The sequence below is a fragment of the Globicephala melas genome, chromosome 10 (genome assembly GCF_963455315.2).
Source record: "Globicephala melas chromosome 10, mGloMel1.2, whole genome shotgun sequence".
Lineage (NCBI taxonomy): Eukaryota > Metazoa > Chordata > Mammalia > Artiodactyla > Delphinidae > Globicephala > Globicephala melas.
The window spans coordinates 36,307,627-36,334,532 of NC_083323.1; the positions used below are offsets into that span (position 1 = coordinate 36,307,627).

The 26,906-nt window shown below is 35.4% G+C and overlaps 1 protein-coding gene across 9 annotated transcripts in view; it reads right to left on the reverse strand.

Annotated features, from left to right (window-relative positions):
* METTL25 (methyltransferase like 25) overlaps positions 1-26,906 on the reverse strand; it is a 133,373-nt gene that overhangs the window by 35,077 nt on the left and 71,390 nt on the right. For 8 of the 9 annotated variants that reach the window (XR_009565621.2, XR_009565620.2, XR_009565619.1 and 5 more), the window contains exons 8-11: positions 25,352-25,425; positions 13,114-13,207; positions 1,558-1,632; positions 922-993 (exon numbers count right to left, since the gene is read on the reverse strand). Coding sequence is in view for 3 of the 9 variants with exons in the window: in XM_030856456.2 (XP_030712316.2) it covers positions 922-993; positions 1,558-1,632; positions 13,114-13,207; positions 25,352-25,425 (315 nt within the window). In the remaining 6 variants the exon portion in view is untranslated. Of the gene's footprint in view, positions 1-921; positions 994-1,557; positions 1,633-3,750; positions 3,823-13,113; positions 13,208-25,351; positions 25,426-26,906 lie in introns of those variants that run through there. The other variant, XR_004039401.2, reaches the window with a different exon arrangement.

The window sequence follows — 26,906 nt, forward strand, 5'->3', positions numbered from 1 at the left end:
CTTCGTTACCAATCTGTTAAACTTGGTGCATACTGTTTTGCCTACCTATTTTATTTAGGTTACTGGAAATTGTTTTGAAAGGGAAATGATGAGTACCTAGTAAAATAAGGCTGATTCTGTGAACTAACAAGTTGAGAACCAAAAGATTCCAGTGATTTTGAATTAGTTAGTAGCTTAGGAAAGTACATAATTATGTAAATATTTAAAAATTGCCTTTCTCCATAAAAATACCAATTATTAAAATCCATCTGTTCCAAGTAGTTTGCTGAAAAGAAATAAAGCTCTCCATATGATAAAACAAAATTATTAAAATAAAGAGTTTATATTGGAAACAAGGCTGAATCCACAAATGGGCTTAATTTTAAAGAGCTCAAAAACATTATTTTGAACATAGAGTAGAATCTGAAAAACACATTTTCCCCAAAGATAACAAAAAATCATATTTTTTGGTCATTCAACAAAGATAAAACAAATAAGACTGTGAAAAAAACAGAAGCAATTATCACTGATGAGAAGGAAATTTCTAAACTGCAGAGTGCATATGTCCAAAAATTCAAAAGTGAATTAAAAGGTGATTCTTATAAAATGAAGCATAAAAATGGTATCTTTACATCTTGCCTTTATTAATTTTAGCTATACTATATGTCATATATGATGGTTTGTGTGCATCGTCTACTGTATAGTAATTACCATAAAATTAAAAGAATGTAAACTTTATTATAGTAGCTTTGCTGGAAACATCTGTTGTACATATGTTTTTGTTTCAAAAGAGATGGAAAGAATATTTAGAATTGGAAAATACAATGAGAAAAATTATCTTACTAGTTTTATGTGAAAGAATGTTATCCTAGTTATAAGCAGATCCATATTACTGGGTTTAATAAATATATTTGTTATGCATTTAAAATTAACATAATTTACCTGCTCTTTCAGGTAGCAAAGCCGATCCAGAAGAATCAATGTCTCTATGCAAGGAGCCAGAACAACTTTCAACTAAAAGAAAGTATAAGATAGGACAGTGGTACTTTAAAACAAACAAAAATACTAGCTTAACACTTGTTTAAGAAAATGTATCTACAGAAACTCATATAAGGCCAAATCTCCAATACTCATCGTACATCTTCAGAAAATAAATACTTCAGAGATCAAAAGTTTTTCTTTAATAGTAAAAGGAAAAGAATGTCCTTTGAGTGACTTTGGGATAGAATCCAAAAGCAATCATACATATGTGATAGAAAGCTTTTAAAGGGGTACTAAGAATGAAATTCACTAAAAGGAATGCTTGTGAAATAACTGCATTGAGACCAATATGTGTTCAAAGAACTCTAAAACTTCTTTCCATGCATTTATAATACACTTTAAGAGAAATCTACCATGTGTTCTCTTTATTACATTACTGACACCTAATATAGTTCTAAAATAGGAAATGATCCAAAACAGTTTTTCTACATTAAGAGAAAAACAACACAGATTGGTTGGCCCCATAAAAAAATTTAATAGGAGCCTACTCAAGTCTAGCAACATATTCAATTTAGTATGTTTAATTCTGAGATTTACCATATTAAAAGCCTCCAGCTCATTCATTCTAGGCTTGTACTTCTCATAGTAGTCCATTATAATTCTTTCTGGCAGCTTCAAGATAAAATAACAATAATAAATTTAATAACAGTTAAAAATATTTTTTTCTAATCAAACATACCCTAAAGTAAAACAAACATAACAATTTAAAACAACCTTAGGTATCTGAAGAGCTCTAAGGATATCCATGAAACAAGTCAATATAACTAAATTCTTTCATTTAAATCTTCTGTACCAATATAGGTTATTCAGTATATCCTAAGTAAAATCACCAATAACAGCCTATTAACTTTGTTTGATTTCAACAAGTAGTGATGAAATACTTACTTTCACTTGTTTCTATGCTTGGGGTGCACAGTAGGTAGGAGCTCAATAAACAGTTCTTGAACAAAATTAAAATTTAAACAATATATCTAAAACTATATATCCTAAAGAATAACTCAAAGGCAAAAGGAATACAGTGAGGACATATATTCATATTTAAGGTAATTTCTTCTAACATCCACTTAACAAATCCATCAACAAGCATTGCTGTTTTTTTCTCTAAAACATATGACACCCATAGTACACTGAACCTTTGTGGTTAGTAGGCCACTTTCTAGATCATTTACATGTTTCTGTTCCCACCAGTTGAGCTTTATGCCTACTGAATTAATTGTATTTGTTCTTAAACTTGTTATTCCAGTTATATTATAATATGACATGAATAAATATTACAAAACCAATGAGATACAAATACAAAAGGCAAAGTTGTTTCTCTATAAGTTGAATGCCTCTGTGAAAGGCCTGATAAAGGAACGTCACCAGAAGGAATTGCTCTCAAATTATATGTGGTCAAAACAAATGAAAGACTGAATAAAGAGAGTCCAAAATCTGAAAGGATTTGTATTCAGATTTCCTTGAAAATATCTAAATATTTTTTCAAAGCCCCTATTCTATTACATGAAATTTCTTTTGAGTTCAAAAAATACAAAAGGGTAGGTAACAGTGACAAGTAAAGCTTCGTCTCATCCAATTTCTAGTGTAGCTTTCCAGAAAAGATCTCCCCTTCGGTATAAAACCCAAGCAGATTATGGCCTTCTCTCCAACCCTTTTTAAAATTTTGCCCATCTTTGAATCAAATGAGTACCTCCTGGACCAAATTTTTGCAGTAGAGTATATTGGACTAGATCTAGGTCTGCACTTCAAGCCAGCAAAAACTCTCATCTCAAAAAAATTGTGTATGTGTTCGAATTATAGCCTTTAGTCTTCACTTCTGTCTGTCATGTGAGATCAGCAGTTACAGGACAACTCAGAACTCACAATCTTTTTTCAATCCTGCCTCATCAGCATACTGCTTCCTACAAACATGGTTTTTCAATGTGACTCCTTGGGTTCTCCAATATTGTCTCCCCTTTATGTCAAACCGAGAAGCACCACCCTGGTCATCAACTGCATTTGCTCCAAACTAGGAATTGTTGATTTTGTTCCTCAGGATATGCTACTTTAAAGAACTATATTGTTGGTTTTGTTGGTGATCTGTAACCTGGGCAATTTCTCTTGGCATCTTTCTGCATCCTTCTTTACCTTCACTGTACTTCATAATGTACATGGTTTGAGATTTAATATGCTTTTTGATTTTGTCAAAAAGGAGTTTGTGTTTCTATTTCTCTTTTTATTTGTTGCTTTTGTGTAATTTTGAAGAGAAAAGGTGAGAACATCACCTTTACTTTTCTATTAAAAAAAAAAAGTGGAAGTCTTTTGCTTTACTTTGAGTAATCCAAAGCTGGATACTGTAAACTATGCATTACAGGTATGTTTGATGGACAGACGTTAAGGTAGAAATCCAACTAGTAAAACTATATGCAAAGCTGTGTGCAAAAAACAAAACAAAATAAATGGCCTTGTTCTTACACCAAAAGTTTGGTGGATATAATTATATTAATATGTATCTCATAAGATTAGATCAGAGAATCTATGGAAGTTTTATGAAGACACTGTTTTTTAATTCTAATATCAATTTGTAACATATGTATATTCATGGTCTTATTTTACAGATGACATTATTGGGTGTTAAATCCAGTAAGAGCCAAGATAGGGCAAGCATCCTAGAGATAAAGGAGGCATCAGAATTGAGGAAGTGCCTGAGTGTAGATCATACTTAGGCAAGGACATACATACATGGAAACTTACAAGATGAAGTGCACATTGAATGGCAGTTGGGAGTTTTGGTCATGAATTCCATTGCTCCCTGCTGCCCATCTCCTAGACTCGAGAAAAAGGGATTAATATTAGTTGAGCTGTATAACAGGGCCTTAGCTCAGTGAGCTGTCATTTAGGTTCAGGGAGATATCCAGTCCTAAAGAGAAACTGGGTGAGAGACAGTGAAGGAGCAGTCATATTGAGGAGCTTTAGGTTTTCTCCCTTACTTTTCTTACAATTTTTTTGACATTTTAACTCCAATACAGCTTATGTGTTAGATCTGCGGTCCCCAACATTTTTGGCACCAGGGACCGGTTTCAGGGAAGGCAATTTTTCCACGGATGTGGAGGGGGGTTGGTGGGGGGGTGGATGGTTCAGGCGGTAATGGGAGCGATGGGTTAGGTGGTAATGTGAGTGATGGGGAGCGATGGGGAGCGGCAGATGAAGCTTCGCTCGCTCGTCCGCCGCTCACCTCCTGCTGTGCGGCCCAGTTCCTAACAGGCTACAGACCTATACCGGTCCTCAGCCCGAGGGTTGGGGACCCCTGTGTTAGTATATGTCCTATGATTCAACACACTTCAAATGCTTGATCAACTTCATCCTGTCTGCAAAAGTTTCAAAAATCAAAGTTCTGGATATAAGCATCTCTTCTTTAAATGCTTCAGTAGATTCATCATTCCTTGAGTTTCTTCTGTCTTTATTTCAAACCTCAATTCTTCAACCTGCTTTAGAAGTACATTTATTTTGTCTGCTGGCAAGCACAGAGTTTTCTCTTTATTCTTCCTTGTAGGCTTATTTGTCTGATGAACACTAGTTGTAGAAAAATGCTAAGCATTCTTCTTGAGCTCAATGTCTGTTAATAAGTTATATGGATATGACAAAAAGGAGCATTGGCTCTACAGTTAGACAGACTGCATTGGAATCCTTCCTCCCCAATTTCCTAGATTTGAGCTTTAAGAAATCCACTTAACCTATGTCTCAATTTCCTTACCTATAAAATGAGGATAACTATTCATTTCATAAAGTCATCCTTAGCATTCAGTGAGATAACATAAACAAAGCTTTTAGCACAATGTTTGGCACAAAGCAAAGGTTCAATAAACATTAGCTTTGCTCACATTATTTTTAAAAAATAAACATAATTTAGAAATTTCAGATTTAAAGATATTTTGAAGATAACAGAGTTTAGATATACCCTATATCCAGTTTCCCCTATTATTAACACTTTACAATACAGTTATTTGTTATAGTAAATGAACCAATAATGATATATTACTATTAGCTAAAGTTTACATTTCATTCGGATTTTCTCACTTTTTACCTAATGTCCTTTTTCAGTTCCAGGATCCCATCCAGTTTATTACATTGTATCTAGTCCTATTGGTTGTGACAGTTTTTCAGACTCGCCTTTTATTTTTTTTCTTTTTTCTTTTTATTGGAGTATAGTTGACTCACAAGACTTGCCTTGGTTTTGATGACCTTGACAGTATTGAGGAGTACCAGTCAAGCATTGTGTAGGATGTTCCTTCACTGGGATTTGTCAGATGTTTTCCTCATAATTAGACTGGGGCTATGGGCTTTGAGAGGAAGACTACAGAATTAAGTATGATATTCCTCACATCATATGAAGGGTACATACTATCCATATGATTTATCACTGTAGATATTGACCTTGAGTACTTGGCTGAGATAGTATTTGTCAGGTTTCTTCACTGTAATGTTCCTCCTTTTCCCCTTTCCACGTTGTATGCTTTGGAAGAAAGTCACAACTTGCAGCCCACACTTAAGGAGTGAGGGTGCAATATCCAAATAAATTATTTAGAATTCTTTTCCATGGAAGATTTTTCTCTTCTCTTCCATTTATTTATTAAAATCATCTTTTTATAGATCTATATAAGGGGGTCCAGGTACACAAAGGTGGACCAGACTTCAACTTCATGGGGAATGGGTCGTATGATTGGATGAGAGATACATAGTTGTTCAGAGATTCTACCCACACACTACCTGATCAGAAGATAGGTTAGCAATTGACCTTATTTTCACCAGTAGATGGTAGGAATGAGGCTGTTGATATACCCTTGGCTAGAACTCAAGGTAGGTGGATGTGGTACCAAATTGAGAATGCAAAGGAAAACTTCTTAAAGGAAATTAAAAGTGCTACTCCAGTGAACATGTGAATGATAATGAAAACAAAAGTCTTATTGCTGATACTGAGAAAGTTGTAGTGGTCTGGATAGAAGATCAAACCAGCCACAACATTCCCTTAAGCCAAAGTCTAATTCAGAGCAGGGCCCTAACTTTCTTCAATTCTATGAAAGCTGGGAGAGGTGAGGAAGCTGCAGAAGAAATCTGAAGCTAGCAGAGGTGGGTTCATGATGTTTAAGGAAAGAACCTGTCTCTGTAACATAAGAGTGCAAGGTGAAGCAGCAAGTACTGATGTAGAAGCTATAGTAAGTTATCCAGAAGATCTAGTTAAGATAATTAAAGAAGGTGGCTACATTAAACAACAGATTTTCAATGTAGAGGAAACTGCCTTATATTGGAAGAAGATGCCATTTAGGACTTTCATAAAGTCCTAAAGAGGACTAAAGAGGAGAAGTCAATGCCTGGCTTCAAAGCTTCAAAGAATAGGCTGAAATCTCTTTTGTCAGTTAGGGTCTAATACAGCTGGTGACTTTAGGTTGAAGCTGACCTCATTTACCATTCCAAAAATCCTAGGACCCTTAAGAATTATGCTAAATCTACTCTGCTTGTGCTCTATAAATAGAACAACAAAGCCTGGATGATAGCACATCTGTTTACAACATGGTTCACTGAATATTTTAAGACTATTGTTGAGACCTACTGCTCAGAAAAAAAGATTCTTTTCAAAATATTACTGCTCATTGGCAATGAACCTCAAGAGCTCTCATGGAGATGCACAATGAGATTAAAATGCTATTTTTATGCTGCTAACACAATATCCATTCTGCAGCCCATGGATCAAGCAGTAATTTTGACTTTAAGTCTTACTTAAGAAATACATTTTGTAAGGCCATAAATAGTGATTCATCTGATGGATCTGGGCAAAGTAAATTGAAAACATCCTGGAAAGTATTCACTATTCTAGATGTAAGAACATTCATGATTCATGGGAGGATGTCAAAATAACAACATTAACAGGAGTTTGGAAGAAGCTGATTCCAACTCTCCTAGATGACTTTGAGGGGTTCAAAACTTCAGTGGAGGAAGTAACTGCAGATGTGGCAGAAACAACAAGAGAACTAGAATTAGAAGTGGAGCCTAAAGATGTGACTGAATTGCTGCAACCTCACGATAAAGCTTTCACAGGTGAGGAGTTGCTTCTTATGGATGAGCAAAGAAAGTGGTTTCTTGAGATGGGATCTACTCTTGGTGAAGATGCTGTGAAGACTGTTGAGATGACAAAAAAGGATTTAGAAAATTATATAAACTTAGTTTATAAAGTAGCAGCAGAGTTTGAGAGGATTGACTCCAATTTTGAAAGACGTTCTGCTGTGGGTAAAATGCTATCCAACAGCATTGCCTGCTACAGAGAAAATGTGAAAGGTCAATCTGTGGGTCAAACTTCATGGTTGCCGTATTTTAAGGAATTGCCACCCCAGCCTTCAGCAGCCACCACCCTGCTCAGTCAGCACCACCTACATCGAGGCAAGAGTCTGCACCAGCAAAAAGACTAGGACTTGCTGAAGGCTCAGATGATGGTCAGCAGTTTTCAGCAATAAAGTATTTTTATTTACTTTTTGAATTTTATTTTTTTATACAGCAGGTTATTAGTTATCTATTTTATACATACTAGTGTATACATGTCAATCCCAATCTCCCAATTCATCCCACCACCACCCCCGCCACTTTCCCCCCTTGGTGCCCATATGTTTGTTCTCTACATCTGTGTCTCTATTTCTGCCCTGCAAACCAGTTCATCTGTACCATTTTCTAGGTTCCACATATATGCGTTAATATATGATATTTGTTTTTCTCTTTCTGACTTACTTCACTCTGTATGACAGTCTCTAGATTCATCCACGTCTCTACAAATGACCCAATTTCATTCCTTTTTATGGCTGAGTAATAGTCCATTGTATATATGTGCCACATCTTCTTTATCCATTCGTCTGTTGATGGACACTTAGATTGCTTCCATGTCCTGGCTACTGTAAATAGTGCTGCAGTGAACATTGGGGTGCATGTGTCTTTTTGAATTATGGTTTTCTCTGGGTATATGCCCAGTAGTGGGATTGCTGGGTCATATGGTAATTCTATTTTTAGTTTTTTAAGGACCCTCCATACTGTTCTCCATAGTGGCTGTATCAATTTACATTCTCACCAACAGTGCAAGAGGGTAGCAATAAAATATTTTTTATTAAGGCATGTACATTATATTTTTAGACATAATGCTATTGCACACATAACAGACTAAAGTACAGTGTAAACATAATTTCTATATGCACTGGGAAACCAAAAAATTCACGTGACTTGCTTTATTACGGTATTTACTTTATTGTGGTGCTCTGGAACTGAACCCACAGTCTGAGGTATGCCTGTGTTATTATAGTGGCTGTAAAAAGCAGCAGGAACTTACTTATGGGAATAATGCACATGTTCTTTGCATATCACCAAAGATGACAGGCTTCCTATATATATTTAAACTGTATCAGGAATTCGCTGTTTCTTTAGGGTCAGATGACCTCATATAACGTAGATCATTTCTGGATACAGTCAGTCCTCCATATCCATAGATGTGGAACCCACAGATACAGAGGGCTGACTATACCATATAAAATGGTACTATACCATTTTATATAAGGGACCTGAGCATCCTTGGGTTTTGTTATCAGTGGGGGGCCAATTCCCCATGAATACTGAGGAACCACTGAATATTACTACATGGAAGTTTATGAGCTCCTTGTATTTTTTGTTGCCCTCCCACTTATATTGAAACCACCTAGTGATTATGATTACTACTAATTAATCTTTGATCTAATGTCCAAAGATCAGTTTATTTGGTCTCTCCACATGTGCCTAGTCCTTTGGCCTCATCTCTCACCACTGTCTCCTCTACTTGCTTTATGCTCCAGCTGTGCTGAGTCCAGAATCATGTTTCTTACTCTCTGTGGTTTTGTACAAGCTATTCCCCCCACCACACACACCTGAAATTCCCTGCTCCTTACCTTCCCACCTTGTTTGCTTAATGAACTCCTATGTACCCTTCAAAACCAAGCTAAGGCATCAATGTCCTCTGAGAAATCTTAAAGGCAGAGTGAGTCACTCCAAGCATACATACTTAATATATGTCTAACATTGTAAGTTCATGCTATAATTACTTGTTTTCTTTTCTCATGGGTTATGTCTTAATTATCTTTGTAGCTCCAGAGTTTCCACTCTTCTTGGCACATGGGAGATTCTTCAAAATAAATGTTTGCTGGTGAATAACTAAATGATTTTGGTCTCAAAAGTTTTGCTTTTGCTGGCCTGTTTTGGAGAAATATTTAAGGATAATTTTCTGAGTTATCCTCTATCCCTTCCACTAAGGTTCTATCTTAGTGATTTTCAACTTTGTCCATTCAACAGCACACACCCCACTCCTGTTAAATCACCAGTTTTATTGTCTATTTTATTCTCAATATCTGAGAGTAATATTTATTTGAATATTCATCATATGTATACAGCACACAAACACACATACATGCAAGCTCTAGAACATAAGCTCCTTTTATTTCCCCTTCTTATGGACAAATGCTCCAGCTCGTTCTTTGTCTAGCAAGCAATAGTGGTTTTGCTGCTTTTAAAATTTGATGCTTCAAAAATTTACGGATGTGTGTGTGTGTGTGTGTGTGTGTGTGTACACTCATGTATCCGTGTGTGTGCAGTACATGCATGTGGAAGGAGAAAGAGAGAAAATTAATACAAAAGAAGAAAAAAATGCTGTGGACCATGAATATGAAAACTTAAATACAATTTTAAAGGTTTTCTGAAATTTGGTGAGATGCCAAAGTTTGGAACAGAAGATAAAATTTAAAAATATTTTTTAAGGTCTAGGTAAAGCTAATCACTAGGATTTTGTTATTTCAGACAACTGTAAAGTTGTATTAAAATATTTTATAAAGAAGTAATTGAACTTTACTTAATTACAAAGAATATTACTGTAAAATTTCATTCTAAGCAGTCCATCTATTATAAACAGTATACTTGCAGATATAAGGTAGCTGAAGTTCTGCCACAATTTATTGTTTTCAGTGGCTTGGCTTTGCTGTGAAATCTAAACACTCTTCTTAAACAGAACTGTATCTTATGCAGGGGTGAAACAATATCACCCTTAAACGGTTAAGGCTATAAAAAATTAAAAATCAAGGAGGGGATCATTTTGATAAAAAGTCTTCAAAATATAAGAACAGAATCACTGCTTTTCCCCATTTCCCCACTCTATGTTTCTTGGTGTAACATGGCATTTTAAGATAATATGGGGTCTGTAATGGGAATGTTAATGGAATCACTAAAATGACAAATGCTTGAAGACAGCGGATCTTAACTGGGGGTGATTTTGACCCCCAGGACATTTGTGGCAATGTCTGGAGATTTTTTAAAAATTTATTTATTTTGGATTGTTACAATTAGTGCGCTACTGCAGACACCTCGTGGGTAGAGGTCAAAGATGTTAAACATCCTCCAACGCACACGTTAGTTCTCCACAATAAAGAATTATCCAAATGTGCTGAGTTTGACAAAATCCTGCTCTAAGAGAAAATGTCCAATGCTGTCTGTCACAGCTGACTATAGGACTTATGGATTGATATTTTAAGCTGTGTATGAACCACTTATATATTCAGCACATGCTGTTCTGTTCTGGTCTTTGGAATGATGATTTGTCTGGGAATGTTGTTTTTCCTCATGTTTACATGATTTCTTGTGACTAAGAAAGTATCAGAGCATGTTAGGAGGTTTCTAGGCACTTCACTTGCTTACATAGTTTTGAATATGAAGAGATGTGCTTTGAGAGATCAGAAACACATCAGTGGTATTCACCACACTTTCAATTATATACAAAAGTTTGTTAGTAAATGATTATAAATTTAGTCAAAGATCTTTTAAACACTTTGGTATATCAAATATTTTAAATTTAAGCGGTTTTGATACTTTTTAGTAATTAGAATCTTGTGAAAATTAATTTCATTTTTTAAATAAAACTATTCATAAATCTCTTCTGATTGTGTTTGTGGTCAAAACCTTCATTTTAGCACTGATATTTCATAATGTGGGAGAAAAATAATAGGATTTTGTATTATATCAGAAATATAAGCTTGGTTTTAATAACTTATCCTATTTCTAACCACTCTGGCCTGACAGACACAACTCTCAATTCCTCTTGTTTAACATAAAAACAAACAAAAAACCCCTCAAAACACGTACTCATCTATTTGCTTCCTCTCACCCCCCTACCTTTGAAATGCCTTATTAGGTTCTGTACTTTCCTCCCCTTCCAGCTTGGGTTTCTTGTTCCTTTTCTTTTCCTCACCCATTTTATTCAACATATTTATCTTTCAATGAGCTTAAATAGTTTTAAGAGAAAAATCAGCAGGGCACTATTAATTGTCTTTACTAACTAATAAAGGTAATCATTTAAGACTGATATTTTATGGTGATACTTAGCTACATTAGTCTTTTTCCTTTTGTTTTTAATTTCACTTCTCAGTACAGTGGTGGTTGACAGTGGAGGTTCTGATGTAAGTTGAATCTGCGTTCAAGTTCCAGCTCTGCCACTTGCTCTTCAACGCTGAGAAAATGACTTGCCTTTTTGTAAGCCTCTCTTTCTAGATCATTACATTGGGAATAATAATAGTATCTTACTCTTTTAGTGAAGAGTAAATGCGATAATGTTATGATGTCTTTAGCATAATAACTATAATATAGTAAGTGCTTAGTAAATATTAGCTATTATTAATATTCTAATCAGTAATATAATAAGCATATTAAGAAACATTTACTATGGTTATTATTAGAGACAAACCTGGGAAGAGAAAGCCATCACGAAAAATAAGTAACACTCTTTCTGGATTTTTACAGTTTGGTTTTTGACAAAGGATAATACATTTTTAGTTTAAGTAAAAACTTAGCTCTATATTTGTAAAAATTATGCTTAGGTTGTGTTCCTGATAGTAAATGTAAGATGCGGAATTGAGACATGACGTAAATATATGCATTAAGAAAGACTAATTGGAAGGAAGACCAGTCTGATTAAAAATATTTTAAAAAACAGAAATAAAATAACTAAGATAACACTGTCTATTCTTATTTATGCAAGACTAGAAGGATCTTCATTTTGGTGACTAAATAAAAATGTTTATAGGAGTCATATCAATTGTATTATTATAAGTAGTACATATACAAAGATAAGAATCATAAAAACTAGTATTATTTAGTTAGCACTTACTATGTACATTGTATTCAGCATTTTATGTCTATTACCTCATTTAATTTTTCTTAAATCCTATGAATTAGAAATGCTTTTTCAGAGCTATTTTACAGAGGAGGAAACTTATTCGTACCAGTCTAATTGCTTTAAGTAATAAAGCAACTGGGGAGTAAATGGATAATTGGTACAATAAATAATAATACCCTCTGGCTTTGATATAACTTAACCATATCTGTATAATTTTTCTCTTTCAAGAAGAAACCTTAACCACCTTAATCACCATTCCTTAACCAACTATTTTATTCTTTATTTCAATTTATAATCAATTCAAAATACCAAAGTGATCCAGATTCAACTTAATATTTTAGTTAATAACTCATCTGAATCATGTTGAGAGTTATTTTTTTCTCAGTGTTAGACTACTTATTACCACTAGTCCATCAGCTTACCTTTTGTGTATTCAACAATATGTTCTCAATTATTACCCTGGGCTTTCTATGACATTACCACTTTCCAGGATTCTCCCATTCAAAGGGTTTTTGAATTTAAGATTTTTAATTTTAATGGGTTATACGGCCTTTAAATACATGCAGTTTAAAATTAAAACCATCGTCTCCTGATGTACTTACAATTCCCATTTGCTCTTGCTTTTTAAGTCTATTTTGATTTGAAAATTGACACAGTTTTACTTGAATAAACCTGAAAGGGGAATCACTCTGGAGGTGTACAACAGCAAACTATCCGTATAATATTGACAGAAAAGGTGAACTGGAATAAAGGTAACTGAAGTTTGGTTTCAACATAATTTAGATGTTTTTCATGAATAAGAGAAAAGTAGAGGGCAAATAATTTTGTATTATCTCAATTCATAACCCCATAGAAGTTCTCTTGTTTCTTATAAAAACAATGGGTAATCATATACTGACCTTGGACTCATCTAATCCAAGCTTCTTTAGAGACTTTCTGACATAATCCAGAAAGGAAGAGGATTTGGAATAAATTTTACCAACATGCCGATCACTGCAAAACAAAATTAAATCACTCTTTAGTTTTTCCAATTTAAATTATAGATGATTTTAAATTCAGTCAGGAAATATTTTTAAATACCTTCTGTGCATATGGCACAAGCTCCACATGTGATAATAATGTAGTAATATTTTTGTGAACACTTTTAGTTTACATATTACAAAAATATTCGGGATCTGCTTTTGAGAATTCCTTCAACATACAACAGTGGAAGACAATATTATGAAGACAATACTATGAGAAAGAAGTTGTAAACTTAGTACTAAAAAAGTCTCATTTTTAAAGGGAACTATAGGTATTTCGAAAGGTTCCATTGTGCTGCAAAGCACATTTTCACTTTACTGGCTCAACATTACAGTGCACATTTCATGGCAACACCTGCTAATAGTGGTGACATCCAACAGCCATGCAAACAGAACTTCAATGCCAGCCATTGGAAAAGCACCATATGCTGCTGAGTAGGGTCTGACTTGATCTCATTTATGCCCTGCAGATTTTCATTACAGCATAAACAAAATATGAGATGGTTTTAAATTTAAATAATGCAATGCTGGACTATCACATCTCACAATTTTGGTTGTATTTAAGTATAATGTAAAAATCAAGAGAATAAAAAATTTACCACCTCCAAGTATCAAAAACAATGAATAAAAGCTCATTTACTCTTGGCAGTATAAATATTAATCCCTATGCTTAGTCAGACACGAAGCTCTACCAATTCTTCCATTGAAATATACCTCAAATATACAACTTCAGCTCCACTTCTAGATGGCCACTTTAATTACACTTGCTATTACCTCATGTCCTAATTATTACAGCTACTTCCTAATTAAAGCTGATGTTTGTCCCTTCACTCCTGCCTACATTGTCATGCTATTTTGTTAGAAGAGCAGTTTCATTTACCACTTTCCTGCTCAGAAAACTGCTTTGAAATAATAGTCATTTGAAAAGGTATCGGTTCCAGGAAACAGAAATTATATTTTTTATTAGTTTTTGTGTAATTCTCAGATCTTACACATTTATATATAAGAGATATCATATAATCGATATGGACATCTTATGTATCACAGTATATTGAAATGATAAACTGTGTAGCCAGAAAAAGAAAAAAAGCCATTTAATATTAACTTCCTGCTCCTCATATTAAAAGGTTTTTAAACTTTTATTATTATTATTTTTTAATCCAGAGGGGCAAGCAATTCTTTCCCATGAGATAGTGATTTTGGTTCTTTTTTTTTTTTTTTTTGCGGCACGCGGGCCTCTCACTGTTGTGGTCTCTCCCGCTGCGGAGCACAGGCTCCGGACGCGCAAGTCCAGCGGCCATGGCCCACAGGCCCAGCCGCTCCGCGGCATGAGGGATCCTCCCGGACCGGGGCACAAACCCGTCTCCCCCGCACTGGCAGGCGGACTCTCAACCACTGCGCCACCAGGGAAGCCCCTGGTTCTTATTTTATACCATCTATCACCACCTAATGGAGTAGCTTAAGAGAGAAAGCAGAGCACAGTAGATAAGAGCGTAGCTTCCAGTCTGTCTCTATCACCTACTAGCTCCCTGTTTATAAAAACGGGATATTAATAGTACCAATTTTGTAAAGTCACTGTGAGGATGAAATTAGGTAACACACGTAAGGTGCTCACAACTGTGCCACCATGTGAGTTGTTTTTTTTGCTATCATGATTGTTGTTTTTATCATAATTGGAATTATCATTTGGATTTTTCTTCGATTACAAAGTTAAAAGAGCCAGAGTGAGAAGCTCACAGGAAAGTGCTAACCATTGTAAGCTGAAGACAGTAGACAGTATAAGTGTAGGTGGTATCGACTTGTTTCCTGGGTTTTGTATTTCAGATTGCTTGAAAATAAGAGAAACATTTAAAATTTTATTTGCCCTCGTCTTACTTTTTCTTTTCAGAATATACTACCCCTTTTCTGTTACAAAATCTCACAACATGATTATTAGATTACTTTTAGTGTATTAAGCAATAATTTGCTACATAAGACTTGTCCCTCAAATCCTTTGTTGAGGTATACTATTTTGGACCTGTTTTTAGCAGCAACCAGTAAGGGAGAAAAATATCATCCAAATAGAACTAGAAAGGTGATTATCTGATCATGTTACTTCTCCTTAAATTCCTCCAGAATTTCCCATGACTCTTAGAATTAAGATCTAAATGCTTAACATAGTATATAATAAGCCTTGTACCACCTGGTCCATTCTGACAACCTCTCTAACACTCCTAGGACACTGCCTCTCCATTCACAATGACAGTCTTTCTAGTTTCTTGAACACATCATGCTTTTGTCTATAAACACTATTTGTGTTACACTTCACCCCTAATCTTTTTGCCTAGGGAATCCCAAACTCATCCTTTCAGATCCTATCTTAAATGTTGCTTCCTTAGGAAAGTCTTCACTGGCCTCCCAGATGAAGTTAGGCTCCTGACACAGAGAACTATTCCTTCACATGTTTACTCTTTTTTGTTTCTCTGAGTGTCTGTCTTTATTTTAAGTCAGTGGACTCCAAAGAGGGGTGAACACACCCCAAGGGAAAGAGAATATTAGAATTTTAATTTCTATTTATCTTTACCTTTTTACTTTCAATTTTTCAGTTTATTTAAAAATCTATACAATAGACTAGTAGAAAGACACATATATCACTTACAAATAATTAAGTATTCATTTTGGGGGTGCATGCTCAAGAATGTTTATTGACAGAGATGTGAAATTTAAAAATATGTTTGAGATCACTGCTCTGAGTAGCTGGAGAGCAGAGTTTCCACCTGTTTTGCTCATGACCATATCCCCTGTGCCTAGCATAGATGCTCCAATATAGCAGGATCTCAATAAATGGATTAAATAATTAAATAAATATCTCTTGCAGCTTGTAGAAACAAAAACATCTAGTCAGACTATAACATGAAATGCGTTAATACAGTAAATAGATCTATCTGCTAATCAAGTAGAGTTAGGAAGGCAGGCTTAACTATACAAATAAGCAAATGTGATTTAAAATATATATAGAGAGAACTACTGAACAAATATATAAGGAATAGTGCAATGTAAACAAAACAAATAATAACAGTTAGTATTTATTTCATGTTTACAATGTGCCAGGACCTCTAAGTCCTTTGCTGCATTTACTTATTTAATCCTTACTACTACTCCATGTGGTAGGTCCCACTATTATCCCCATTTTAAAGATGGTGAAACTAAAGAACAGAGAGGTTAAGTAAACGGCCCACAGTTTGAATTCAGGAAGTCTGGCTTCAGAGTCTGGGATATTAACTACTATTAAATATTAACTCTGGCACAATTCTTCAACAGGATTTATACTTGATATTGTTGAACTGCAGATGAAGAATGTCTACATCTGTGTTATAGACAAACAGAAGTAGGCAGACTCCATGTGAACTCAAGAGTGAAATAAGTGTGATTCCTTGCTCTACCACGTATTTACCACTTAAAAACCTCTCTTTGCCTCTCCTTGTTCAGCAGTAGAAGGTTGAAGATGAGAGTCTATGTATGTACCATGCTTGGCTCAGTGTCTGACAAACACTCATGAATGGAGGTCATTTTCCTGTTATTGTGCTGGGTTCTAGGGGTAGAATCATCCACAGTTTATAAAGGAAGACAGGTGAACAAATGCTATAATTCAGTGTGATAAGCACAAGATGGTGCTCAGAATACAGCACAGAGTAGGGAGTGCTTTAGCTGCTGGAATGGACTAGGGTAAGCTTTCTGAGAGAAGGAATTAAGTTTCAAAATGTCTCAGTTTCCAACAGTACTGCGAACAGCAATACTGATAAAACAAATGATAAAATTATAAAAGTAACATACTAAAATTAGGCCAACATGTAAAATATAGAAATAGGTTACAACAATTTTTTTTAAAACTGTTCTCCTTAAGGACTCCAAAGAGGTACTTTAAAGGGTTACAATTTTCCATAAAATATGAAAAGGATAATTGTGTAAGAAATAAGTCCTTTTCTAAAATTTATTAAATTTATTTGGTTCTATGTAAGACTGTATTTAAAAATAGAGTGCTATTGTTAAAAAATTCAGAAAAAATGGTTTTATTACTTTCATGGTATAGAAGGAGAAGGGAAGTACCCATAAGTCCATTTTGGTTTAAGAAAAAAAAAGTATATTTTACAGGAAACAGAATGTCAATTTAAATGTTATTACCAAAGCAACACAAGATTTAGTATAATGAATCAGGCTTTTAGAACTTTAGGAGGTAAAAGGTTACTTTTGCAGGACATGGCACTAATCTCTAAAGTCTGGGTGTCTTACAAATCAACCTTCTTAAAAATAATAGCTGTAAAGAGAGTTTATGATGTAGAATGCAGTCTGCTCTTTTGCAGCTACAAGAAAAAGAATATTTCACTCATCAGACTTTAGGAGGGTCTATAGTTTTAAGGGCAAATACTGCAATTCTAGTAATTAAGAAACGAGAAAAAAGAGACAGGTGCAAAAAAAATCTCAAAACTTACCTATATAGAAAGTACAAGCAAAGAATAGGACCGTTAACGAATGGAATATGGGGCAATCCCATTTTTAATTTTAATTTTTAGTAAGTGCCTATTGCATTTTTCTCATTATTTAATGCTAAATATTTGGAGTCTACCTTTTACAGTTATACATTATGACATCACAGAATCACTGCAGTCTTAATTTTTGCTGACGTGTGTGAAGATAAATAGAAATCCTTCTCTCTGTTAATTAGTTAATATAATTAATATAGTTAATATAATTGCTTTCTGTAAGAAAATGCCTAAGATCAGGGATCTGGATGCCATCTTGTTCTGCCTCCTCTGATGTATCTTCAACTTCTCTTTACTCACTGAGTCTTTACTCTTATCATCGGAAAATGCTCAAGTTTCTCTGTCTGAAAAAACCAAGCAAGCAAACCGAAATCCCCATGCCAAACAAAACTTCTTTCTGATTCTATATCCTAAAATTATCTACTATGTGGTGGTTGTCACATGACCAAACGATAAAGAGTTGAACGTGAGTCTGCCTGTCCAATCACGTAAGTTAGTTCATGTGTCTGGCGTATATTGTCATGTGCGTGAATCCTCTACAAGTGGTTGTGCTTTTGCGTATTTTACTATACAGTACTGTATAGAGTACAGTAGTACAGTATCTTTATTACAAGCCCAGGATGTCCAGAAGCAAGTGTAAAAGCAGCGGTGATGTAGCTGGTACTGCTAAGAAGCGCCAAGCGATAATGATGGAAACCAAGGTGAAAATAATCGAGAGTGGAGTGACAAGAGGAAGAAGAAGTAACTGAAGAACTGAAGAGATTCACGTCGCAGGGAACACAAGGGGATTTTCTTTATTTGAGGAGACACTGTTACCATTTCTGAGGCACAGGACCTGAATGTAGAATGGTACACAAAGGTTGCATCAGCTGTTCAGAATGCGATCCATTCCTATAATGTCTTCTAGGACGAGAAAGAAAGAGCTACTACTCAGACATCACTGGATCATTTTTTCAAGAGGGTAGATAGAATTGAATCCAAGGAACCAGAACCTGTGCCATCAACGCCAGGCGTGAGTGAAACTGCAGCTTGCCCTCTGTCTCCCATTGTGATGATCCTTCAGCTCTACCATCTCCCACCTCCTCTCCCTCCTACAGTCAGTAACTCTTCTTTCCTGTTCACTCGATGCCCCTGGATGCCAGCTGTTGTACTGTACTTCTGTGCTTTTCAAGGTACTGTACAGTAAGATTAACAATGTTTTATTTTTTGTGTTTGTTTGTTTTTTATGTATATTTGTGTGGAAAGTATTATAAGCCTATTATATAGTACACTACTATATAGCCAACTGTGTTAGTTGGGTACCCAGGCTAACTGTGTTGCAATTACGCACAAACTGGACTTAGAAACACACTCTCGGAACAGAACTCGTTCGTATGTAGGGGACTAACTGTATGGCAATATGAGCTAATGAGAAGCTGATGACAGAGGAGAGAAAGCAGATAAGAAATGTTAGAGAGGAGTGATGGTGGATATCATAGAGATGATAATTTTGAGTAAAGAACTAAAGAAAGAGAGTGAACTAGCCATGTGGATATCTGGTGAGGAGCATTCCAGGCAGAGGACACATTATGTGGCAAGGCTCTGGGGTAGAAAGTGTTCCTGGTATTTTCAAGTAATACCAAGGAAAGCAGTACAGACATTAAATGGGAAAATAGTAGAAATGAGATCAGCGAGATAATGAGTAGCTCCATCATATAAAGCTTTGTAGGTCATAGTGAAAATATTAGCTTTACTTCCAAGTGAATAAGAAACCATGGGAAGACAGTGAGCAAGATCTCACTTAAAAATATTAACAGGATCACTGTGGCTACTGTGTGGAGAATAGACTCTAGGGGGCAAAAATAGAAGCAGGAAGACAAATTAGGAGGTTATTACAATAATCTACATGAGAGATGATGGTGGCTTTGACCAGGGTGGTGGCCCTGAGGATGGTTAAGAAGTGGTAGAATTTTAGATATATTTAATTAGACAGACTATAAAATTGTTGAAGGACTGGATCCAGGCAGTGTGAGAGAGAGAGGTCAAAGTTATCCTGGCCTGAGCAACTAGAAGAATACGCTTGTTATTAACTGGACTCTAGATTTGAGATTCACCAGCATATAAATGGTACTGAAAGCCATGAGACATGATGAGATCACCTAGGTAGTAGGAACTGATAGAAAAAAGCACTCCAAAAATGAGAGGTCTGAAAGAGGAAGAGGAGTCAGCAAAATAAACTGGAAAAAAAAAAAGAAAAAGGTGACTATCTTATGAGGGACTTTCTCTAGCACATGAAAGTAAAAAGTGGTAGATTGTGTGAAATACTTATGGCAGGCTAAGTAAGCTGAGGATTGAGAACTGACCAGGAGATTTAGCCACATGGGGTCATTAGTGCCCCTGAAAAGGGGAGTTTGCTGGAGTGATGGAAGTAAGGTCTGACTGGAATTCAAGTGAAATGGGAAAGAAACTGGCAGCACTTTCAAGGAGTTTTCCAGTAAAGGAAAGAACAGATATGGGATAGTAGTTGGACGGGAAAATGGTTCCAAAGAGGATTTTCAGAATCTGTGCTCTTAACCACTATGATAGACGACTTCAATTAATAAAGCTGAAAACTGGCCATCAGGGCTCACCAGGTGGCAGAGGAGCAGACACAAACAACTCATTGTACATTTAGATTCAATAAGAACAGTGAATCCCAGATTAAGTACTATGGGAGGAGAGAGTGAGGCGGAGAAGAGAAAGATACCAGAGATGTCTTCCAAACTGGGTTTTAAAGAATGCCTAGGATTTCACCTGCCAGAGGTCAGGGAAAGAAAAGATGCAGAAATGGGGAGGAGAATATTTCAGGTAGGCAAAGGAGCTCCAAGGAAGCATACGAGGTCCAAAAATAATTGCATGGAAATGATGAATAATCCAGTGTACAAACAGTGTGCATGGGCAGCTGCTTGGGGTGCAGAGAAGGAAGAATGGGGTGGTGAATTAGTCTGGAAAGGACATTAGTGGCACCTTAGAATGGCCTTGAATGTCATAATAAGGATATTTTAGTTTTTGAGTATAAAGAAGAGAAATTATCAAACATTTTGAAGTGAGAAAAGTGACATAACTGTTTCTGAAAGATAAATGATGGGACTCGAAGAACAGATTAAAAGGGGGCCCTCTGTCAGAATAAAGCACGGTTAGCATGCTAAAAAGGAATCAGTATTCTTTCTTTTAATAAAAGTGAATGCACTAGATCTAATTAAAATTCTACTCAAGTGAATCCAACACCACCCACATGCTTTCCCCAAAATACAATTGTAAGAACATGGTTTCCTTGTAGCATTTTCCAAAGAAGCAACATTAGTTTAGGAAATTATAGGAAAAGGTAAAGTAGACATATACTAAATAAAAATAAGCACATGAAGGACAGAAAGTATCAAAGTTCAGTTTCTCCATCATCAGAAAATATTTATGAAGTTATTTATTGTGTTTTTTATGCTAATACCTACTGAAAGACTTAAAGGACCTTTAAGTATTTCTTAACATAAAATTTTGCTGCAAATGGCAATCACTTAATGAAGTTACAAAAATCTTCAAAATACTCTTCAATTTAAAAGATACAGACCTGCAAATCTGACCACACATTATGGACTAAATAAGTAGCTTTAATTTGGTGAACCAGTTTTCATGATCTGGTTTTTCACATACCTATTTGATCACTGCAAAATCAAAATGAAAGTTAAACTAATTCATCAAAATTTATGTATTTCTTCTACAGCTGTTTACAGTACTCATTATGAAAGAGAATAATAAAGTAAGTAAAGTATACACATCAATTACTCTGCTCTCCTTTGAAGTGTTCTAAAGGATTTTTATCCCATATCCCATTAAATGCTTTCTTTGGCATTTTATTCCCTTAGAAAGTTTCCAGATAAGGACTAATTATAACATTTAAAAAATTATATAAATTATTGAGTTTTAACATAAGTGTTAAATGCTAATTCACAATTACAATAGAGTAAAAATGTTACAGTTTTTAAGTCCATGAAAAAAGTTTACTTCTAATCTTATGTTATATAAACAATTAAAGAAACTTTCAGAATAATATTTCAAGTAGTCTGAAACAGTATATCACTTGAAGACAATTTATTTAATTAGCAAGAAAAGCTAAACAAAATGCAGAAGAAATAATTCAGTGATCTTATTTTCTGTCTTTAGTAATCTTGCTGGCCAGAGATTCCAATCAAGTTAATCTTGTTAACAAGGCTAATACAAGGAGACCTATAACTCCACTCATATTAAAAATATCCCAAAGAATTTAAACTAAAAAGAAGCATGGGATAGCAAAAAGAAAACTTTTGTGGACTACGAATTTGGTCCTAGCTCTGGTTCTTTTAGGCTGTATGACTTAAGACAAGCTTTTAACCACTTTATCTTAATTTTCCTTATTACTATAATGAGGTGACTGTAACAGATACTAGGAGTATAATATGTAGTTCAACTAACCCTGGGGTGTAGCCTGAAATGAGATTATAATTTCACTGCTGTTGAACACAAACAAGTATTTACAAAATACTATGTATAAGGTGTAAAGAATGTCAATAAAATGAACACTTATATGCAACACCAAACTTGAGAAATAGAACATTAACAGTCTCTAGAAATTCCTATGTGCCCCTCATCTTCCCCACCTCATCACTTTGTCCACTCAGTTGTCCTCCCTCCCATAGGATACTATACCACTGAATATTGCTTATGTTTATCATTCTTATGCTTTTCTTGATTGTTTACCACATATTTACATTCCTGAATTAATTATACCGTTTGTGATTGTTTCCAAATTATATACGGATTTTTCTATAGCGTTTAGATTCACAACATTCATCCACTTGGATACATGTAGTTGTAATTCATACACTTTCACTATGGCACAGTATTCCACAACAGTTTATCCATTCTCCTATTAATGAAATTTTCATTCCTAGACTTTTGCTCTCATAAACATTGCTGCTATTGATCATTCTTTTTTGTTGTTGTTATTGCTGTTTAATTTAATTTTTTTTTAATTTGGCTGGGCCGAGCCGCACGGCTTCGGGATCTTAGTTCCCCGGCCAGGGGTTGAACCCGCGCCTGGGCAGTGAAAGCGCTGAGTCCTAACCGCTGGACTGCCAGGGAATTCCCCTTTTCCGTAGTTAAGAAATGGCATGTGGGGGAAAATGAAGCCCTAAAAGCTGGCTTCATTTCTCTTGGTTTCCATCTTCTCTTAGATATTTGCTGTGTAATTTTTAATTTCCTTGATAGTCTCTGATGTTCTCAAACCAATTAAAAACAAATTTAACTACAACATACTTGCATACACACAAACACACATACTTGTACACACACACCACACACTTGCATATATACACATCTCTAGCATTTTTAGTTTTTCTCAGAAGGAGGGTTAGCCTTAATTACTTAGTCTGCTGTTACTGGAAGCAGGTTTCTATCATTTTCTTTGGTTTCTGCACATGCCATCCTGACTAGAATATGGAAGACTCCTGTGTGGACACTACATCCTATGCATTCAGAAACTGATAGGCTGCCTGCCCCACAATGAACAACCACTGGGTTAAAAAATATAACATGTGCAAGTCTTGGCAACTAATTAGAATGTGTGGTTTGATGATGAGAAAAGAAAAGAATCGAATATGATTTTAAGACTTCTAAAGCTTGAAAATGGTCATGCAATTCCCCAGAAATGACAAAAGAAGTCAAGAGACAGAAGAAAGAGGAACAGAATTGGTGGGAAGCTGACTTTGTTTTTTGGCTGTGGCTGAATCTGGTGTATTTTTAAGGTGCTTAAGGTACTTAAGTGAGGCTGTTCAGAAGCTGTTGCTCTATATTGAGAAATAGAGATTTGAACTTCAAAAAAGACGTAGGAGCTGGATACATGATTTAAGTTATTTGTTGTGAGGGTAACTGTTAAGAGAAAGAGGAAATATAAAGAGACAGCAGCTAAGTATAAAACACTAGAGAATTTCTGGATATACCAAGGGGATGAGTAAGAAGAAAAATGCTTACAGAAGACAGATGAGAGTTCAAGGTAGGAAAAGGAAACTTAGAGGAATGCAGCTTAATGGAAGACAATGAGGACGAGAGTTTGGAGAAAACAATTATTACATGATCAAATATGGCTGAAAGCTCAATAAAGATCTGGAATCAAAGAAGTTTTAAATAACATCTACTGAGTAATAAAGGCAGGCACGACTGTGGAGGATTGGAGAGGTTTGAATTTTTAAGTGAGAAGAAATGTTCAGAAAAGGGTGTAGATGATCTTAAGTGGTCATCAAGAGAACAACAAACACAGTAATGAACAGATTTGAGGTCTTAAAGGAAGGCAGGCAGTCAATATTTGAGTAGATGTGAATTTGCACAATTTTGTGACTTTTTCCAACAAGGTTAGCATCTTGGGGTGAGTTTAGAGAAAGGAACCAGTTTTCAGGAAACCACGAGAAATTCACTTTCAGACATTTTGAAGATTAATATATGGAAAAGAGAATGGAGATAGGGACACAGATTTGGGAGTTATCTACATAGAAATGACAATTAAAATCAATGGTATATTGGGCTTCCCTGATGGTGCAGTAGTTGAGAGTCCGCCTGCCGATGCAGGGGACACGGGTTCGTGCCCCGGTCCAGGAAGATCCCACATGCTGCTGAGCGGATGGGCCCGTGAGCCATGGCCGCTGAGCTTGTGCATCTGGAACCTATGCTCCGCAACGGGAGAGGCCACAACAGTGAGAGGCTGGCGTACCACCAAAAAAAAAAAAAAAAAAAAAAAAAAAATCAATGGTATATGTAGATATTTATATGTCATAATTTCTTTTAGTAAAAAAATAGGCTATTTTTCTTAGAGAAATTATACCTAATCTGAAAATAGCTTCTATTTCTGTTAATAAGTTTGGATTTGTTTTTAAGAACTTGAAAACTACCCTATTTTAGTTTGAAGAATAATCCTATTATAACGAAATGGCAATCAGAATCCTAAAATTATAACTAGTACGAAGAAACATTCATGAAACTTGAAGGGACTGTGGATGTATGCTTGAGTATGGCAGTTGTTAAACCAAATATTATGAAAAATTCTCCTAATCCTTGCCTTTCTGTATAGGCAGCCATTATCTGGGGAAAACAGAAACAAAACATATGCAAGGCTACTATTCTACCAGTAGAGACATGAATGGCCACACTGGCTATTTAAGATTGATATCTGTTCTAATTAGTTAAGTGTTTATGCTGTAGTGGTTGTGAAATATTTTAAATATAACCTCTGCTCATATTATAATATTATATTCACTGAATTACTTACATATAACATTTCAATATTTCTCAAATTCTGAAGTACATTTTACATATATTTCTTTATCATCACAACAACCCTTCAGGACAAAAGTGAATCATTAGAACCCTTACTTTAATAATGATTAACCTAAGATACGGTTGCTGCATAGTTCTTTGTTACTTACTGAAATCACGCTCAAATTCAAAGCTTCTTCTACTAATAACAATGACCCTGAATGAATTCACCTGAAAACTAAAAGTCACTTCACTTATAATACAGGATAGCTATTCTTATTGAAATGAAATCATCATACCATTTGGTGATGCCATAACAATCTTTAATAATATCCTGAAGTACGGCACGATAGAAGAGTGATTCAGTAGGCAGCTGAAAAAAATGCAGATATATATGAGCATAAGAAACAAATAAAAAAGAGAAATCAAATCAATACTTGAGAGTCAGAACCATAAGTGAATGTTAGAAACCTGAGTTTGTTGCTAAACATAGGGGATAATTTTATAACTTTTCTATTCTAAGTTACAATGTACTTGGAGGCTAGTTCTCATTGAGAAAATAGAAGAAACTATAAAAGAAGTAGTAGTGAATGAGGAAGAAAAGGAATAATCAAAGAAAAATTAGCTAATGTCCCAAATGGAGTGTTTATCAGTTAAAAACGTAGAAATAAACTTCATGACCAACCAAGTCAGTCCTGTATAAGAGAGCAGACATGTAGGATGTGTGCAAAAGAGATAAGAATGTGCATCTTTCCTAATGGTAGTGGATTAGAGATATTACCAAGGATTCACAGCCAGAGAGAGAAGGTACTACCCTAAGTAAGGACATACTAAAATATGTCTGAGGCCTAAAAGATCACAGCATTGCTACTACAGAGTTGAAAAGAAGGGCCTTGGAAAGGACATGAGATCAGAGACTGAAGTCTCAGCAGGAATTCATTTCCTGGGGAAAAAGAGGCAGGAAGTGTCCGTGAAGGTGCAGAGGTAGGAAAAAAGGAATGGCTGAAGAGAAGGTCCCTAATGACGCATAAGAGTTTCAAAGTAGAAGGTAAAAAAGTACTATACATAAAAGAAAGAGTGCTTCACTGTAGCAATGTAAGAGGTACCCTTAAACTAAGAAAATACAAAAAGTTGCCAAAACTCCATCCACATCCCCATCCAACAGAGATATCAGCAACAACCACCTTGCTTCCATGCAAAGTTATTATCGGAAAAAAAAAGGAAAAATGAGCAAATATGGAGGGAGGCTGGCAATACTGAATGCTTTTGAGAAGTCAAGTAAGTTAAAAACTAAAAACTCTCCAACTATGGGTAATGTTTTAAAGATAGAGTTCAGTGGAATGTGTACTTCACTGAGTTATCCTTTTGTAACTTCTATTCTCCTTCTGAGCCCCAAATTGTTATCTCCATTTGTTTTCAATGAGAACACATCTGGATTCAGGTGGAGTTTAACAGAAAATAAAACTTTGCCTGTGTGCTCAGGCAGAAAACCTACTCTACTGTCCCTTTCCCCCATCTAACATCAAGTTCCTACACTATGGGCCCCAGGTGCTGAGACTACAAAAAACCACAAGTTGGGAGTCGAGGGTCAACAATTATTTCCTGGGTCTTCACCCAACGGCATTGCCTTCTTAAGTCACTGGAGAATGTCTGACTTGTAGGGTCTTGACAGAGCACTTTGAACAACACAAGTTATATCCTCTCTGGATGTTCACAACAGTGAGGAGGGTGATTACAGTAGGAAACGGTGTTAGGGATACCACAGTCCCCAACTCAACTCCTAAAATAACTCAATGAAAGCAGACACAAATACATACTTGAGTGCTCACACTGAACTTTATAACCTTCAAAAGG